The sequence below is a fragment of the Macrosteles quadrilineatus genome, unplaced genomic scaffold, assembly GCF_028750875.1.
Source record: "Macrosteles quadrilineatus isolate MER2022 unplaced genomic scaffold, UCM_ALF_1.0 Scaffold_24__1_contigs__length_1734639, whole genome shotgun sequence".
In the NCBI taxonomy this organism is placed as follows: domain Eukaryota; kingdom Metazoa; phylum Arthropoda; class Insecta; order Hemiptera; family Cicadellidae; genus Macrosteles; species Macrosteles quadrilineatus.
Genome location: NW_026542617.1, coordinates 1,098,537 through 1,118,836, shown reverse-complemented (window position 1 = coordinate 1,118,836; position 20,300 = coordinate 1,098,537). Strand labels below are relative to the sequence as shown.

Here is a 20,300-nt window from a genome sequence, read left to right as displayed (position 1 = left end):
ACAATGTATGTTTTATTTTGTAGGATATGTCTTAATCCATTAATAAATGTTTGGATTGAATTCTATTTTGGTTAGATAGTTTAAATTATTAAATTACCTGTGGTGTGGTAAGTGATACAACTGTTGTTGGGACTAAAATAAAATATAATTATTAGTTATGGTAGTTCTGCAAAAAATTTATTTAATCAATATATCAAATATCCTTCAATCTAATTTTAAATCTGAATTATATCAAACTTATTTTTTAGCAACAAATAAAGGATTTAGATTCTCTGATGTATGAAACAGAGTGGCCTGATAATCATTCAACCCTTGCAATGCCCTTTCCTTGATTCGTCATTCTATTAAGGTCAAAGTTGTTAATTACTGTAAATTGTTCTTTTTCGGGTGATTAAATCTAAAAAGTAGGCCTAGAGTTTTTTTTTAGTTTAGGAACATCTTAGTTACAATATATAATAGGTTACTTACCTTGGTCCGTCTTCAGTCTTATTTAGAATTTTAGTTTTTAGAATTTTAGAGAATTTTAGTTTATAGACTAATATAAGACTGAAGACGGACCAAGGTACTTAACCTATTATATATTCGAATATCAGTCTTGGTGGCAAAGATGTTTAAGTTTATCTTAGTTACATCAATTATTATGAGATGTTAATAGGGTTGCAGTGATAGCAGATCTTCGAAATGAGTCCATAATTGCTTAAAATTCCTACAAAGCAATGTATAAAACCGTTTTGAACTAATACCAAGTTGCCAAAACCAAATAATATGTGGAATTTGCCATCCATTGAACACCACTCTAAGCTAGATTATCTATAACCTTTGGAGTAACTCTTGTTACTATATAGTACCTGTTCAGTTTTTGTAAACCTTCAACACTATCATAGCTGAAATCCATTTGCTAAAACAATTTCCATCAAATTCAGCATAATTTTAAACCATTTGTTAAAGCTAATAATATAAAGTGGACATTGTGGTGTCAAACTGAAAATCAATTGCTTCAAACATACTCAACTGGATCTGACCGTGGAAAATCGGATCATAGATTTCATACTGTGTTTGCTTATTACTAAATACTATCAGCAGTTCTCCAAAAATATGAATATGGTTTGTGAATGGTGCCGTACTATTTTAGTTTAAAGCTGATATTAATGACAATAAAAGATGATTTGATTTATATGTAAGCACTAAAGTTCTACAAAACAGAGTTTTCACAGCTTAAAATTTAACATAGGAACTAAATTTAACACTTCAGATCTTAATTTTAGCGTGGAAAGCCAATAATAAAAATAGTATATTGAAATAAAAAGTGTGTATTAGAGAATCACTAGTGGACCAGGTAGTTGTAGACATTGTTAGTGTCTCTTTATCATGTTTGAACCATAGATTAGAAATAGATCAACTGGTGTATTAGTTGAGATTCAAGATCATCTCTAGTTGTAAAATCTCTGCAACATACTTTCACAAGGAGTACCTACATTTTTTCAATTGACCAATTTACTTCAAACATCAGACATAAAATATTAATAAAAAGTTAAAAAATAAACATTAAAAAACTCTTCCACAAACAATGGTGTGGCAAGGTGATATGTTTGGTTAGATGTTTGAAAGCATGAAATCAAACCTGGTGGCAAGACACCATAATCAAAGTGTCACTGTCCATGGTAGTATTGTATAGTAAGTGTATTATCATTAGACTAGGTTAAGGCTCTGTGTGCTTGGTGTAGTCACTTATTTTATGCTCTGTTTTATTCTGCTTGCATGGGATTGTCAGGCTGCAAAGGTGACAAAATTTTCTACATTTAATTTAATATAGTTTTAGAAATACGCTTTTCATTACTAGTAGCATGATTTACCTTTTCACGACCCAAACTTCCTCCTTTAGTTAATCCTTCTATTTATTTCAAGCTTTCACAGTGTATTTTCCTTAGTTCAGGAGGACTAGATAGATTTTTAGCTAAAATGAAATGTTAGGGATACAATAAGTGCAGTTATAATTTGAAATCCGCTTTCACTTAGCTATCATGTGTGAAATACATAATTGACTCATAAATTTTCTCATTTTACATGCATTTCCATCCTTTTACAACTCATGCCAATGAAAAATAACGGACAGTTTTCTTATGTTTATTACTTGAATGTGTATAGTGTAAGTTTTGCATCTATTTCAAATTTAAATTATTTGGTTCAAGTTGGTACTTGTATAGACAGTGCAAAAGGTGTCTCCAACAGTTTTAAGAGTCACTTTGTAAGATTTTACCACATACTTTCCTGGACAAAACACAAGCTATATTATTAGTGTCCTTTTATGACTTACCATCCACCAGTATAACTAGGTTTGTTTCTTTTTCATTGGTAAATTAAGGTCTCTATAAGCTTTTGTCGCAGCCAAATGAGCTAGGTTAGATTTCCATACCAATATCGTAGTCTTTACTTCGTCCACTTCTATTCTAGATGGTTCCCATTACTATGTGCCTATTAGTCCCCTCATAATATAAAAAAACCTTGTAAAAGAAAGTTGACGCTCCTTAGAAGTATGAATCACTTTCTGTGATTAGATTTTTATGCAGGGGGTTAACACCTGTTGAAACCTGTTGCCAGTTGACAGACATGTATGCAGAAAAATGTTTCAAAGTCTAGAATGTGCATATGTGACTTAGAGAGTAAGGCTGGTCATATTTGCACAACAAAGTCGTTATGGGTGTTCATCAGTTTCCACAGAGATAGTGACTAAAGTGAAGGAAACTTTGCTTGCCAACCGGTGTGCTTAAGACTACCAGGGTTGACCATAGTGCTTGACAGCCCAATAGAGCCCTTCCCTATCAGTTCAGCAATCTCTTTTCTTCAGTCACACCGCGGGCTGCAGGCAACATTTCTTTGGTGACTGCCTCAAACGAGATTGACAGATGACCGCAATAAGCCTACACCATGCGAAACATCATACAAATGATAGAGAACCTACTAACTCCATCGAGCCCTCAAGCCAACAAACATTTCCTACGTCCAAACACCTTACTTTGACAACTGGTGAAGGACTTAAATAGCAGAGACCAGAGAGTTCTTATCACAGAAATTGATTTATACTTGGCATGAGCATAAGCATACTTGGCATAGTGTAAGAAAACCTTTTTTACGTTTTCTTATACTACGACGTGACAAGGCTAACACTCCCAAGGGAGTGGGAAACAGCTAGAATTGTTGTGGATCAAGTAAGTAATGACACTGGTCTCAGATTTAGATTTAAACCAGCTCGATTTCCTAGATAGTGGCCTTAATTTACGGACAGCCCTCGTAATTAACCTTATTTGACAAATTTCTTGTTAATTTGCATTTGTGTTATAGTTTCACTACAGTATATTTGTAATTCATTTTTTCAATATCAGTAGGAATATTGTCACTCATGGAGGCAAAGGGATTATTTTATCTTGATAATTATAAAGCTTTAAGGCTCCCAAGTGGTTGAAAACCAAAATATATTTTAGTAATCTAATTTTCCTTAAAATAAACCTAGAAGTATGGATATTGAAACAGTTGCAAAAGATTTTTTTATTTATTAGTTGAGTCTATTTATAGACCTGAGTTGTGGTTGTTTGTTTGTCTGGAACAGCATCAGTTGGGTAGATTTTTAACTCTTGCAAACTTTCCCAAACAATACCAAAGTTGACAAAACAACTTAACTGAAATGGCTAGCTGATCACATTAGAACCAAGTTGAGTCACATTAAATGTTTGAGGTTGGACACATCAGGGAACGGTAAAAACATTACTTGTCATCACAAGTCGGAGTCATCATAATGATAGCTAGTTATGGGCTCGATAAAAAAATGTATTATAGTAATAGAAGTTGAAAAAGCTATCCAACTTACTTTATATAAACCTATGAAGACTAATAAAACATTTCATAATGATATTTTATTTGATAAAAGGAATTCATCCATAAAACTGTCAGCTGTTACTTTACAGCACTGAAACAGCTATATTTAAAAAAAACGGTCATATGTAATAGTATATTACGTTACTAGTCCTGAAAATAAGTGTTTACCGGACGAGTGTGGTCGTTCCCGTGCGAGACGAAGTCGAGTACGGGATTACCATACGAGTCCGGTACACACATTTTGGACGAGTTACGTACGATAGTTTACGCCATACTACTAAATCTGTACAAATCCTTATATATTTCCACCAACTAAAGGACTAAAAATCACTAGTCATAACCTCTAAAAGAGAGGTATGATTTTGTTCATAACCACTCATTGCCACCTAAATACAGTATAATCAGCTGATTGGTGTCCGGTAAAACTCATTGCAGTACAGTAGTACGCAATGAAACCCCATTTGAATAAGCTGGCGGCAAACAACTGTTTTCTGGACTAAATCCTTGCGTGCGAAGTTCGTCAAAATAGTGTAGTGTGGCGTGAAATATATTTGCCCATTCATACCATGCCATTATCATATTTAACAGTCATCATACAACATACGACTTCAGAGCTTTGTAAATACTCATCAGTTTGTTTGTATGTTATCTAAAACTGTCAGTATGTAAAACTATCGAGTGGAAGTGATTAGTTCAATCAGTGTTCAGCTTCTTAGTGTTGTGGTTAGCATGGTCTGATCTGATCTATGTTTAGTTAACAAGTTTGACATACAATGCCACTCATGTATGTTACCAAGCGTATTTAGTGCTAGCCGCTATACCCATGCTTTGTATCATGGAGGGGACAGGGAAGGAAACAATTTTGTTCTTTAAATATACACTAGTGTAGTGAGTCGGTGGCTCAGTCGGTAGCGTCGCGGACTTCGGGCCCAAGGCAGCGATGTCGTGGGTTCGGATCCTGGTCACTGCCGATAACATTTTATCAGTACAGTTCACCTTTGTACTGTACCGGCTCACTCCTTGCTTTGCTGTAAACGATCCACGCACGGGCGCTTAGTCTATGTGGACAGGCAAATGCAAGGTTAAAAGAGGTCGCCAACCTCTTTTTTAAAAAAAAAAAAAAACCAATATGAAATAGTTACAGGCTTATCATCAGGTTTAGAAACAAAATTCTATTGCAAAGTTTGTTTTTAAATAAAGTTGTTAAATTTAGGAAAGTGGTGAAACTTATCAGGCTAACTAGTGTGTTTTGAGTAGCACTGATGCACGCATGAAACTATGATTAAATTTTGAAAACTTGTGCTCACTTAAAACTGTATTTACTTGAAAAATCTAACTAGATTCTAAACTTTCATGTAAGAAATGATCTTGCATTAGCGTACTGTCAAGGAGCAAAAAATCAATCAGTTGAAATTGATACATTAAAAATTAAATGGAGGTATGTTTTACAAAAATTTCACAATAAGCAAAACTAAAAATACCAAACTTTCACTAAACTTTGCTCAGAAACCAAAACCCTATTGTTACTTAAGACATAAATTTCATAACTATAAATATAACATCATCAAACAACGTTTACAAACAACTAGTACAAATATAATTCCGCCCATTCCATAGTTTATTGCATTTACATTGTTAAGCTTCATTGGATTAAACGAACAAAAGTAACTGCTTACAGCCATTGACCATTAATATACACTCAATTTGAGTTTTGGATTTATATACTCAATTAGTACATTATTCAATGGTACAACTTAGTTTTATGATATTATTTTTGGTTTAATTTAAGCAGCTGTGTAGTGAAAGTAAATTTTACGGAATGTAAAAAAAGTAACAAAATATAACAAGCAGAAAATCTTTTAATTTTACAATAGAATAGAATGTAAGTGTAGTGTAGTTATTTGCATTATCCAAAGTCAAAGTCAAAGATAAAATTAAAGGTAAGTAGTAGCACTGATTATACACAAAATAGACTTTCCATGTAATGTAAAAAATTGAAGCCAAGAAAGTAGATAAAGTTCAGCACCATCTCACCTACTACTAATGTAGTAGTGTATTGGGTTTTACCATTTACCATTTACCATCCGGTGTCTTCTCCACAATCCAGGGATCGGGGAATCGTCAAACTTCTTCCTGATCAAACTTCAGGGGAATGATGGGTTTGTAGGCCTATTCACGTCTCAGGTGTTGGAAAGTGTGCTCCACAATAAATTCGAAGACTGTGTAGTATGGCCTATCTGTTAAGTATTGTTTTAGTTTACTATTGAAGGTAACAGGTTTTTTGATGGTTTTGAGTTGTGGTGGTAATAAATTGAAGAAGTAAGAGCCAGAGTAGTGAGGACTATTGTTGAATTTCTGCAATCGATGTTGTGGCAGGTCTATGTTATGTGTGTTGCGGAGGTTGTATGAGTGTTGTTCTGATCTCAGGGTAGGTGTCGATTGTTTTGCAAGTGTGATGGATTCCAACAGGTACAGGGATATAACTGTAAGGATTTTGTGTTCTCTGAAGATCGGCTTGCAGTGTTCTTGATTTGGCAGTTGAAAGATTGTCCTTATGGTCTTCTTTTGGATGGTGAGGATGCGTTCCATGTTCCTGTCCGCTGTGGATCCCCATGCAGCAATCCCATAACGCAAATGTGAACAAAAGAGGGAGTGGTAGGCTATTAATGCTGTAGTTTCATTGGCGATGGCTCTAATTCTTCGAACAACGTGGTGTGCAGAAGATAGTTTTCCACAGAGGTAGTCAACGTGGTCCTGCCAGCTGAGATGTTGATCGACATATATTCCGAGGAACTTTGTTGAGCGCGATAGGGGTATGCTGAGGTCATGCCAATTGCCACCAGATTCATGGTTAAATTCATGGTTAAATTTTAATATTCATGGTTAAATATTAAAATCAATGCAGTATCATAGCAAACAGCTGATTGATTTATCACTTGACGCAGAATATTGTCATTAGTTGGTAAACCATCTCAACAGATTGCACGAAGTTGTTTGGCTTCAAATTTGTACATTGCATGGGAAGTCTATTCTGTGTATAGGTAAAACTTGAAAACAGGACAATTGCTGTCCCCCATATCTGAGAAAAATTAATACTCACCAATAATGTTTAAGTCTATTTTTTTTTAATGTTTAGCCTTTGTAGTTCATAAAACTGATCTTGTTATTTCTAAAATTAATTAATAACATTTATTATTGCTAGAAGAGAAATTCCACCTCTGGTTTTTGAGTAATCTGGGTCACACAAACAATCCTAAGTTTTGACAAGGATGTGTACAATGAATTATGCAAATTATGTTTCCAGTAGCTTTTTAGATAGCCTACCCAATAATACCAAAGTGTGAGAAATGTGATTGCTATAAAGAAATATACAAGATGTTAAAAAACTCAAATAAAACTCTAAAAAAATTGCTTAATGATTTCAGGATCCTTCTATTTTCTTTATCTAACTCACAATACAAAATATAGGCTGAAATATTTTTTTCTTTAAACAATATACTGAAAAGTATCTTTTTTAACTTGAAAATTACCATTAAAGTTAACGATTTTATTTATACGCCAACAAACACCATGTGACCCACCATTTCAAGAGTGACCCAAATTACAAGTAATGTAGGTCACGTGACTGACATTACACGTAAAGCAGATAACGTGACTGATATTACACAGTGACTCAAACGCTTAAATGGGGAACTTCTATGTGTTATTAAACAAAACTTGTTTATCCTTTATTATAAAAGTGTCACCTTTTCGTTTTTATCGTCTGCTAATAACCGGTCACATTACACTAGGAGGTTCGTAATTTTCTTGCAAACCTCGCAGCCAAATTCTTGCCGCCCACATTGTTGTACAATCCCGCCCATCATCAGAATAGGTAAAGTAAAGAAAGTAAACAGAAATAATTTTCAATTATATTGTGAATTACCAAAAAATTAATTCTCGACATTGAAAACTCATTTAAGAGAAGTAATTTGGGTCACACAATTCACCAAAAGTAATTTAGGTCACACATTAGATCCTCAGATTTTGTGACCCAAATTACAGTGACCGACATTAGCATTTTCACTCTCGTCATTTACTAAAATGGAACATAGAGGCCATGGTTCCCTTTCTGGCCATAAGTTTGGTAAAGTATGCGTTTGACTTATATTTTCCTTATATTTATTTAATAAGTTATTATAAGTTATTTACCTTATCGTAACAGTTATTATCAGTACCGATCATTACACAAAAACTTTACGCTTACAAAACAGGTTTTAAAAAATGACTTTCCGAATAAACTGGAAAGCCTAGCATCACATAACGTCTAACCGACTTCACCCACAGTCAACAACGAACTGAGAGAGGCCGAAATATCAATCCGCCCGGAGTTGATAGGGTTGAAAGACCTGATGAGAACTGGTTCCAACCCTCGAACCCAGCATTACATTCACGGCCAGGGACGCAACTTTTATAACGATCGTTATTGCCAGTATAATTTCATTAAAAAGCCTGTTTGGTAATTTTTGTCAATATTTTAACATTAGAAATTGATTCAAACCAAATATTTAAAATTTATTGCCTTAATATTACTGAAAATATAAGCTTATGTATGCAACTTCTAAACTAGGGGACAGGGTTTTTGCAATAAATATACCCATTTTGGAACTTTTCAAACACACTTTTCTTTACTACATAGTATTAAAATCGGGAAACATAAACATTTTTATTCAAAGGAAGGTATAATAAATTATTTTAAAACTATTTGGAGCAGGAATAGATGGCGGAAGAGGTATAAATAGCTGGGGACAGCAATTGTCCTGTTTTCAAGCTTTTACTGTATAGTGAATGGTAGTAGACCTCAGGACACATGTGACCCGCATGTGACATGTAACATGTGACCTCAGTCTTTGGGCAAAACCCCTCAGATTTTGTGATAGTAACTAATTAAAAGCTATGATTAAAAAATTATATAACAAATATATAGTGTAACTATTACTTCTCTTAAATATAACAAGATGTATGTTTATCTTTGTGTTTGGAAAAACATTCATATTTTAAGACATTATCCAAACACATCTTAAGCAGTTCAAGATTGCAAACAAAATCTGTTACAAATAATTAAAAAAATATAAACAATGTAATTTTTCTACAGTTTGCACAAAACTCTATTAGTAAAATAATTCTCATAAACTTGACTATAAAAATTGGAGCCAAAGCTCAGGTCGATACAGCAATAATTATAAAATGTTACTTATTTATCAAATCAATGACACAATCTTAGAATAAACAAACCCCATGGATGTATAAAATATTAAATCAGCTGTGTGGTGTAGTGAAATGAAGTGAATTTGGCAGTTTTACTTGTCTACATTTAAAAATCAAAGCAAACGTAAACATTGTGAATTTTCTTAATGTTGCCATGGAGACTAATCAATGTTTAAAACTCTCACACCAGATTAAAAGCCCACAATGCAGAGACCTAGGTCGATATCAAAGCATGAATAGTTCTAAACAGATCCTTGCTACTGTTGCTATATTTATGTAAATTTTAAGCCCAGTTGGCTTAGTATTTTTTGCATTTACTTTGTACAAACAGACAGACAGACAGACACCACCTCTTCTTTATAACAATACTAGCTGCTATACCAGTGCTTTGCAACAGGGTGGGGACGTGGGACGGAAAAATGTTGTTCTTCAAATCCATCCTATGAGATAGTTAAACATACGTCATCGATTTTAGAAAATATATTTTTTTTATTCATTTAAGTGGTGATAATTTATCAGCCTATTCAGTAAAATATGAGTGGCGCTAAGAACGTATGAAACTGTGTAATTCAATCTTTAAAAATATACTTACCTAAAAGTAAAAGTGTATTCACTGGAAACCCCTATTTATATTTAAATAATGCTGCATCAGGGTAATGTCTTGAAGCAACAAATCAATCAGTTGACATTGATGTAACATGTTGGAGGAGTGGGATTCCCCCCCTAAGCAGGTGCCCACCTGGGGTAGTTCATCCTTATGTTTTCCTTCAGATTTGATCATCTAAAAATAAAACTATAACGTTAGCAGTTTGACAACTGAACTGTGACACACTCACTACGCTTTGTTAATGTCCTGGAGGGTGGACCCTTTTGGTGTTGGGCCTCTCATCATCTCCAACTCAGTCCTGAAACAGCTGCACACTTACTTGTTCCAGTGATGCACACTTTATTTCAACATTTACCTGATAGACAACATTTTCCAATATTTAAATTAAAATATACAAGCGAATAACGTCTACTATCATACTCAATTAGTATATCCATTCTTTGTTTGAAGTTCATTGTTGGTGATGGTGAGTTAATGTTGTTCAAAGGTTTATTGCGGACATTTTCCGTCACGAATGTAAAAAACAATAGACAACGTTTCGGGATCTGAAATCTGATCCCGTCTTCAGGTGAAAAAAACTTAACTAACACATTACAACTAACAATACACAAACGCCCAACCTAAGTTGGAATACACTACAGATGGTAGTAGTCAAAAGATATGCACTGTATAGCAGTCAAGTCATGATACAACATGCAATTGATAACAAATCACAAGATACTATAATCTATAAAAGGTTTAACGTTAAAAACTCACACAATGGAACACTAAGAGCACCGTACGCAACGACTCCACCAATGAGACTGAACCAACATGGCTGACCAATCGGAAACACGGAGACAACAGAAATGGCTTCCAGTCCTTGGAAAAGTAAAACCAACAAATTGGCGGAGCGATGTACGATGCCGCAAGATGGGTGTTAATTATGTTTATTCCTATCACGAGTCTTACTACGAGTTAACATAACATGCGAATTTTGAGGAGAACTCGTTATTTCCCTATTTATTGAAAAATTAAGTTCCCTATCCTTTAGTTCCTTGTTCAAAATGGGTAGCCAAAGTGGCCTTATTTCAACCGATGACTGACTGATTGGTTGATCTGCTAATTTAATGTATGAGGCTTCAATGAGTTTACGTTTGAAAAAATGAGGTTCCTTATGGACAATCTTTCCATCCTGAACGGGTCCTGAAGACGGGATCAGATTCCAGATCCCGAAACGTTGTGTATTGTTTTTTACATTCGTGATGGAAAATGTCCGCAATAAACCTTTGAACAACATAGTATATCCAGTAAGGAATATTTACTCAATTTACTATTGCTTATATTTTGCCCCCACTGGTGGGTTGCGGGAGCAATTTTGGTGGGTCAAGAGAAGAGAAAATCTTTCATGGAATCCCATGTTGACCATGTGGTCAGCAAAATCACATCTGGAATTTATGCAATTTGTAGAATGTCTAAATTTTGCTCAACAGATATTTTGAAAAAGCTTTATTTTGCTTTCATTGAATCCGCAATATCATTTGGCTTTAGTGTTACATCAAAGAACATCAAAGAAAAATTTAGATAGAATTTTAATTTTACAGAAAGTAGCAATAAGAATAATGTTAAATTTAAACTGGTATGTTTCCGTACGTAATAATTTCTTAGCCATGGGTATAATGACTGTGTTCGGCATTTATGTTTTCCATACCGTTCTTTTAACTAAAAATCTTTTGTGTAAAAGAACGTTACCTAAGCTAGGTGATAAATATGGCACCTGGTATAGAAACAAAATTGCTGTTGGTGCCCATAGATTGGAATTTTATAACAAAAAACCGTCATGTGCTGGAAGAATTTTTTTGGAAGGGCTTCCAGAGTGGTTAAGGAAAATTTATGATGGTGAAAAATTTAAACCCCAGCTTAAAATATACTTGTATAATTTTGATGAACTTTACAGCTGATATTATGTTGTAAGTTTAAGTAGTTTTAAGAATTTTGACGCCATTCAATGTACATACTTGTATGATTGATGAATAATGTTATTTTCTATTCAATTCAATTCAATACTGTCTTTCAATGAATAACTGATGAAGCCTATTGTAATAATGTATTACTTAATGGTGAATAAACTTCTTGTTTCTTGGGCTGCTTCATATTTCATCCTTGAAATATGATCACCTTTAGAGTTTTTATAATTCAGGTGAATAACATAAATAAAATTATAAAACAGTTGGATGTAGTTTCTGAATAAATTAATTTTTGTTGATGGCAAATTCATTAATTTTTTCCAGGGATTATTGCAGAAGTTTTCCATCACAATTAAAAAAACAAGTTTTTACAACCTTTCACGATCTGGAATCTGATCCTGCCTTCCATGAGGAAGTATCTAAAGCTTAAAGTTTAGCATACACACCCAAGTAGAGCTGGAAAGTCGCAAAATAAAAACCACCCAAAACTGTATATTAGTCAAAATAAGATACTGCTGAAAGACACATAGAGAGAAGGTAAATCACAATAGACACGTCTGCACAGGATGGTGGCTCAAATGAGATCTGGCAAGTCAGTTCAAACTGACTGAGGACTGGATCAGATTCCAGATCTTGAAAGGTCGTAAAAACCTTTTTTTCTTAAACCTGATTAAAATGTTTCAAAATAATCCCTCAAATAATATTAACGTCACCATTATCTCTTTTTCCACACATACTTTATCAAACCCATCTCCATTCACTGCCTCCTCTGAACTATGCGTTTTCTCTCAACTTCTTTTATTGTACAACATGGAAGCGAGTGAATGTAGTAGGTTGGGTAATAATAGCTATTAATGGTTAATGAGCTAAAATATAGGTGTGTGGATATTGAATTCAGCATCATTATTATTTTTTAATGTTTAACTTAATTACGGTACGATTGAACGATTTGTGTGTGTATATTTTGGGCCATTAAAACAGTTTAATTATGTTTTTTTGTTGTCGTTTATGCAAAGGTATTTTATTAAGTAATTTCAGAATAATCCAATATATCAGAAGTAAATGAAAATATCACATAGGTATCTGATTGAATTGTGTTGTTGTCTTTGGTTATCATGGGAGAGTTGGAATATTATTTAAGTTCAAAGTAGCATATAGTTAAATGAATGTTAAGTATTATAGTGTTTATCTCAATTAAACAAAAAAATATGGTATTTTTATCCAATAATTTTGATTGTAGGTTTCAAAGGTCCCTGGCCTGGATCAATGAATTTTCTCTAAGAATCTAAAATATTTATTAAAATTACATGTCAGGCATCAATATTGAAAGCATTAATTTTGACTGCACTGCAGGTTTGCCAGAGCCCCCAGTAGACATCCAAGTAGAGCCTGGACCTCAAGATGGCACTCTGTTGGTGACTTGGCAGCCGGCTACCCCCACCACCTCTGCCTGTAATACTCTGGTCACAGGATATGCGGTGTACGCTGATGGCAAGAAGGTCACCGATGTGGACAGCCCCACAGGTAGATGGCCGCATAAGTTGAATGGAAACCTAAAAAATTTTATTACAGTAGATTATCTATTATCCAACCTAAACTGATCGTGCCTAAGTGAAAATATTAGGTAGCAAAAGAAAATAATAAAAACCATTCCAACTGGCTGTCTACAGCTGGCAGAAAAATCACAGGAAAAGTTTCAGATATTCCATATCCAGGAAAAAGATTCCTATATTCAGAAAAAGGCCAAATATCCCTATATAAATTGAAAACCCACAAAATTTTATAACGTGACTCTGAATTTTATAACTTATTCTGAATATTTTCGTTTTTACTTAGGGAACTGTCTCAAGCTCAAGCTACCACTAGACCAGCTGTGACAGGTGGCCGAATTTTTAACAGTACATTAATAAAATACTTATAAGATATACAGAAAGAACATTAATTATATAAAAAAAAACGCCTGTCAGTGTCCGGAGCTCCATTTTAAAAGTGTCCTACCACTTGCTCACTGCGCGCACTGCACTAGTAAAACTCACGTTAGAGTTAAGAGGCGTCCAATTCACTGCCTCAAAAAAAACCCTCTCACACTTGTGAGTCCAAGAAATATATAGGCTAGCCTACCTTCATTATATTACCGGTTATACCGGCTGATGTCTCTGGGGCTGCAGTCCCCTCCTTCACTAATATATTTGAGTCCAGTTGCCACTCGTTGCCAGTCTCAGTCGTATTACATAAAGTTGCTGAAGCTGAGCTCCTCACACGGTGTTGGCATCACCGCAGACGCCAAGTCCATGACAGGTGATCCCCCTCCAATTCTGGATACCGGCAGCTTCCAACCTTACACAAGAGAGACAATCATTAGCAACATTACAAAATGGCACTTCTCTGTACATTAGGCCTACCAGTTGGACCTTGAAGTATTAAACTTCAAGTGCCAAGCGGTAATTATTTTGGCTACTTCTCAAGGACAACCTTTAAACATTTCATCACAAATACAAACGTCATGGCCATGACCAGGGAGGCTCTTAGCTCCACCCTCCTCTAAAGCTCAAGCGCAGCTGGTAGCGGCTAACAGGTTATGTCAGGCAAGCGTACGCAGGCGCGAGCAACAGTCAAAATGAATTTGACACCAGGGAAGGCTCTCCTTCCCTCTCCCCTTCCCGGCTCAAGTGCAGCTGGAAGTTGCCAACGGGTTTCGTTGGGCAGACATACGCAGGCACGAGCAAAAATATGCACTCTATCTCTCGCATGTCATTGGGAGGGACTTATGACAGAAAAATTTTTTAAAACAAAAAAAAAATGAAATAACCAGGACTATTTGAGTCCTACACGAGCTTATTGCTGCCGAATGAGCGGCAGGCTAAAACTCATCAGTTCACATAATGCAGAGTCCTCGCTGGAGCTCAGGCCTATCATGTGACTTCAACTTCACGAACAGTCCCCCACCGAAAAGAAAAAAACAACACGGCTAGCGCTTACAACAGAAGGCTGCTGATTAATCAAACAGGCATTCTGTAACCATCAGCAACCAAATTGTTAATGGTTCTGATGAAAGATCTCAAACTAAAAAAACAAACAGCGCTTCAACAACATCCGGACCTAGTCCAAAGGAGATTCACCATGTTGCCGTGTGTATTATAATACTGTACGGACAAGCAAGGCAATCTCAATCACGGCCAGCCACCTTAGGGCTCAGACCAAACTACAACCATGCACAATCAAAGGAAGCCCATAACTAAATGGGGGGTGCCTACAATGTACAAATTAACTATATCTTCTTAATTCTTATCATTTTTTTTTACTTTTTTCCAGAGGAGTCTAAATTTCCATTTAATTAATTTGATTAGGCCTACAAAAAAAATAAAAGAATTTAAAAACAAGGCTAAAGCGAGTATACTTTACCCCAACTTAGCTCAGGCCCAGTGATTTGTAATCACTTACTATTATTATACTTATACAACTACTCAAACCAATTCCACCCGCAGGGACAATGTTGAGCTACTGCTCCAACAGCTGGTCCACCGCAAGGAGACTCTATGCCTCGATCGACGGAGACAGCAAGAGACTGGCTCACACTCCTATACAAAACTGTAGGCTGTATAACAAACAAAAAAAAAGGGTTATCCTATGCACATCAACATATATTGGTAGGCTACTAATTCACCTCCAGCATTGAATTTTTATAAAAAACATTTCCCTCCTACTATCATCAGCATTGCTTGATTTATTTTCCCTTAACAAGAAACAAAGACAACGGTATTTGTATTCTCCTAACTATACACCAGAGAATCCTCTGGCGAGGGGTTAGCCACGGCTTAATCACAAATGTTACCGGATTTATTTAGGTTAAGGTCCTGTCCAAAGCAGGAGCAAAAGAAGATACACTCCAAATCTTCCCCCATACCGAACACACATTGTGAGAAAATTGTGACATTTCCCTCGGCTCATTAGAAACTCAACATATCGGAAACTAACATGGATAAATGCAATTCATCTCAAAAACAATTTTTTAAAGTTAAAATTTTTTTATAAATAGGCCTAGAGTATGATTTATTCCTATGTTCAGCTGTTCATAACTTCATAAAGTTATATTTTTTACTTAAGAGTTGAAACTATCAAATTATTGATTAGCATCACATAAGACAACACTCAGGGTTTTAAACTGACTTCAGTCATTCACTAACGCTAGCTGATGATAGCAGTTAAACAACAGTTCTTCAATTTTTTGTTTTATATATGAATCCGATAATAAATTAATCCCAGTGTAAATAAATAAAGATTATTATATTTATTTCAGTGTACAGAAAAGAATGGCAACTAAACACAAACATCTCTAATTACTCAGTATACTCACTCAGACTTGGACCAAGCGTTTGACGAATGATCAAAACCTCCTACAATGCTTAAAAAAAAACTCAAAAATTAATCCCTTTCCCAGATACAAAAAAAAAACATTTAAACTCCTCTTTTTAGTCTTTCCACATTGCACACCTACCTTGTGTACACACCTACGTCTCATCAGAGGGTCTGCGAACCCCTAACAGGTCCAACAGAGCACCTGCTAAATCACGTAATATCTTAACAAATCGCGGCTAGGTTCGTTGGCCCACGCCGCGGCCTTTACACGCTAACCCAAGTTTCCAGCAAAGCCCCAAAGGGTTGCTTCCATTTTTTTAATGTTTTTCGTTTTTACTTTTTTTACTTGTTACTCATTGGTTGTCCACTTTTCATAATATACACAAGTTTTAGAGACCAAATCATGTTACGAATCATACAAACTCAAATTATTTCTCGCTGCGTTCCACAAAACTTGTTAAGTCTGGTAAAATTTGGAATTTATTCAGCTACCGTACCTAAAATAAACCATCTTCTAGATATCCTGACTTTAAAAGTCATCTATTTATAAACGTGCACAGTCATCACAGAAAAAACAAATTTTTTCCTACTTAGGCCTACTTTATTTTCCATACCCGAGTGAAATGGCAAGGCATCAATACAGAGGCAAGCAACATCCCGGATGGCTCTGAGGTGAGAAGGCAAGTCTTTAGAGAACAAAATTATGTCAAAAGAGACAAGGCATTTCCCAACCTTCAAGCCCGTCAGTAGGCCAGTAATGCTGACATCATTTAAACTAATAATTTTGTAATCAATTCCCATGGACTACACTGCTAATCATTCAAAGACAACAGTAATTATATTCTGTTTCATAATTCTATTTATTGACCACTTCAAAGGACATTTAACAGTCACTGGCGTTTACTGAACGACCCAATGAGCTGTCCCGAATAACAAATGTTACCTTAAACAGATTAAAATGAACAAGCTAACCACATAGAATCTGAACATGTCCTGCCACAGTAGGCTAGGCCTACATGACGGCCATCATTGGAACGCAGCTAAAATAAATTTAGTTTTACGAGTAACCATACACTTTGAAAGTTCTTTAAGTAAGCTTCAAAATTACATATTCCACGATAATTAGTTAAAATGTTCCTCACTTTCCTTTACTCTTACCTTAGGCTATATTTCAAAATTCATTTGTTATAATTTTTGCTGCAGGCATTAATCAAAATAATTTAAGTTCACGGTCGGTCACTATAATAGAAAACAAACATTACCTCAAGTCCAGATTACCTAATGCCTTATCTTCTCTGAACACTTAATTGAAATATTCATAGCCTAAATTTATATGAGTGACCAAAACTTAACTTAGTTTATCTCCAATTAATTTTTCCAATTAAATCTAATTATTCCGCCTTCCCCCAATAAGTTAAACTTCACCAAGGCACGGCCTAAACTTTATAGGAATAAGCTACTAGGTTAAACAACCATCAAAACAAGTTAGCCTAGTCAACTGTTAACTTAAGCTTAGACAGTAATCAGATGAATAACGTTAGGCCTATCCTACTTAAGCCAACAACTTCAATTATTTCACCCTTAGATTACACAAAAATTTAACTATTAAAACTTTAGCCTTGGTAAGCTTTCCAATTAAATATTTTTGAAAACCAAATAAAAATATTTAAGCCAGTTACTTAATTTATAAACTCACCTGACCTTTTACGCACATCTAACCTTAGTTTCCACAACAGAGCAGACGCCAGAAGCTGAAGTCGAAGTCCCTGAAGTTCAAAGTTTTAAACTGCAGACGACGACGACTCATTGCAGTCGCAGTGGGAGCGAAACGAATTAAAACACGTAAAACGACGGGAGCAGAACTGAAACGGACTGAGCGAGTCGCGACAGGGAATTACAACGAAATTATGATTTCTGACTGTGTGATAATTAAATAGCCAATTAATTTAGGACTCTTGAACCTAACCCCGCACTGACACCAAATGTGACAGGTGGCCGAATGAAACAACGAAAATGCGCTACGAATAAATAATTTATTAAACTCAACTTATGACAAAACAATAATAATGTATTTTGCTGTATGGAATCTATTTATGTTTAGTTTACAAATATAACTAGAATAAGTTACTGGGGAACATAGCCTCCCGAGGAGGCTATGGGGAAAGGCGACGCAACTTACATGACCGATTGAATTGAATTTAGAATTTAGACTGACTCAACTGAGTGCGCTCTGCCCATAGCCCAGAGTTGGGCGTGGAGGGGAACCAGCCAATCACGTTGCGGCTATGCCGCGTGACGTCAGTGCAAGCCCTGGGCGGTGTTGCTGCCTAACGATTCATCAGGGCATTAGGCAAACTATAGCTGCGCATTAACTGATTTCATCGAGCGACTTGCTGAGCTGTATCAGCAAATTCCAGCCATGCGCGTTACACTTTCCGAGAACTTTGGCCTGTCCGCTGAGCCATGCTGACGGAATATTCCATGGTGAGGCAACTGGTTGACGCAAAAAGCTGGGAGGTTAACAGTCCAATATTTCATACCCTCTTTTTTTATATTTGAAATAAAGCAAAGCTTCTGTGACGGTAAAGACAGGGTTTCCTGAGGGTGTAACAAAAACCTCCCCAACTGATGTGTAATGGGTCTGGGAATTTTTGGGGCCGTCACACAGCTCCCTTCCTGTGTGCGTCTTGTAGTAAAGTGTAAATACTTCAACATACTTTAACGTGATATGAGTAAATGTCATCAAATTTGCTGCTGTAGCTTAAATGTTGTATAATTTGCTTTTATTTTATTCATTGAGTACCTCTGAGTATTGATTGTTTAAGTCCTCAAAAATAAAAATAAAAACTAAAAATAGGATCCAACCTAATCAATGAGAGTATAAAATACATTGAACGTTGTTATATGTGTTATTGTTTAATTTTAGGAGATCATGCCCTAATTGATATCAACAAGTTATTGAGTCTGAATCCAAAACAAGTAACGGTTCGCACAAAGTCAAGAGATAATCAATCATCAGATAGTCTGCCAACTCCGATTCCTCCGAACATGCTCAAGGGAAAGCAGCATTCCAACAAGGTAAGCTTTACTCCTGTTCCCGTGGATTTGACCTTAGAGTATTTACGATTCTTATTCCTACAACTAATTCCCATATTTTTAGTTCTACTTCATACCTCAAGAGTGGATCATTTACATGGGTTTTTAAAGAGTAATTCACAAAATCAACAAAGTTACAGATGGAAGCCTGAGGATGGTGACATTGGATTATTTACCTTATACATTTTGGTCGGTGTTTTATTATTTCGTCCTGACTTTGTATTAACATCATTTCAGGTGGAGGAGCAAATAGAGTTATCATTGGGGAAAATTTCTTCTTGGTTTGCTGATAACCCTTTAGTATCGAATGTGAAAAAGACAAACATTATGAAATTTCAGCAGAGACCTCCTAATAGCAAAGACAATTTGACAGTGAGTGTTGAAATATGATTTGTGCAACAAAATTTTTAGGTTTGCATGTGATTGGCAATATTACGTTGGCATATTGGAAGTTACGTAGTTGACGAGCAGCTATGCTTGGCCGGCAGCATTGATAGTGAGTTAGTCACCGATACGTTCTGTAAACTTTCGATGTCAATGCATGTGAACATAACAGGAACTTGCTCCAACTACCATACACTGTGAGAGACTATATTTCTTATTTTCTTACCAGATCTAAAAAATTAAAAAGTCTTTGTCATCAATATACTTGATATTTCAAATTATTTAAATGTGTAGAAACTTCATTAGTCATGCTGCTACACTAATAAGAGTATTTTTTTACGATTTCTCGTCTATTTGTGTGTAACCTGTGGTACACTTCTAATCGTTTCATTTTTATGTTTTACTTACATTTGCATGAGTTTCCTTGTCACTTTTATAACCTTACATTGAACCTTTTTTCATTTACTTCACTGTATATTTTTATTGTATTGATTTTCCTAATACGCAATAGAGGAGTTGGTTTGAGATATACTTGGCTTTAATAATCTCAAATATTTATTAAATGTCAAGAAGTATTTTAAAAGGACCTTAATACCTTTATTTTGTTTCTTGATAGTCATTAGCTTATTGTTTATCATTTATCATCTTTTCTTGGATTTATTTTACTTTCCATCTCTTGCACATAACAAGAATATTTGTTCTTGAAGTACACTTGCTCTGGAAATGTTATTTTAACGTTATAAAACTAAGGAAATATTATTCAGTAAAATTCTCCGATAGTGATAATAAATCAC

General features: G+C 35.2%; 1 protein-coding gene across 20 annotated transcripts in view; it reads left to right on the top strand.

Annotated features, from left to right (window-relative positions):
- Positions 1-20,300, top strand: part of LOC129005589 (RIMS-binding protein 2-like) — a 208,159-nt gene that overhangs the window by 110,103 nt on the left and 77,756 nt on the right. For 17 of the 20 annotated variants that reach the window (XM_054434535.1, XM_054434533.1, XM_054434529.1 and 14 more), the window contains 3 exons: positions 13,024-13,194; positions 18,953-19,104; positions 19,360-19,494. In XM_054434535.1, the coding sequence (XP_054290510.1) occupies positions 13,024-13,194; positions 18,953-19,104; positions 19,360-19,494 (458 nt within the window). The remainder of the gene's footprint in view (positions 1-13,023; positions 13,195-18,952; positions 19,105-19,359; positions 19,495-20,300) is intronic. The other 3 variants (XM_054434534.1, XM_054434531.1, XM_054434530.1) reach the window with 1 other exon arrangement.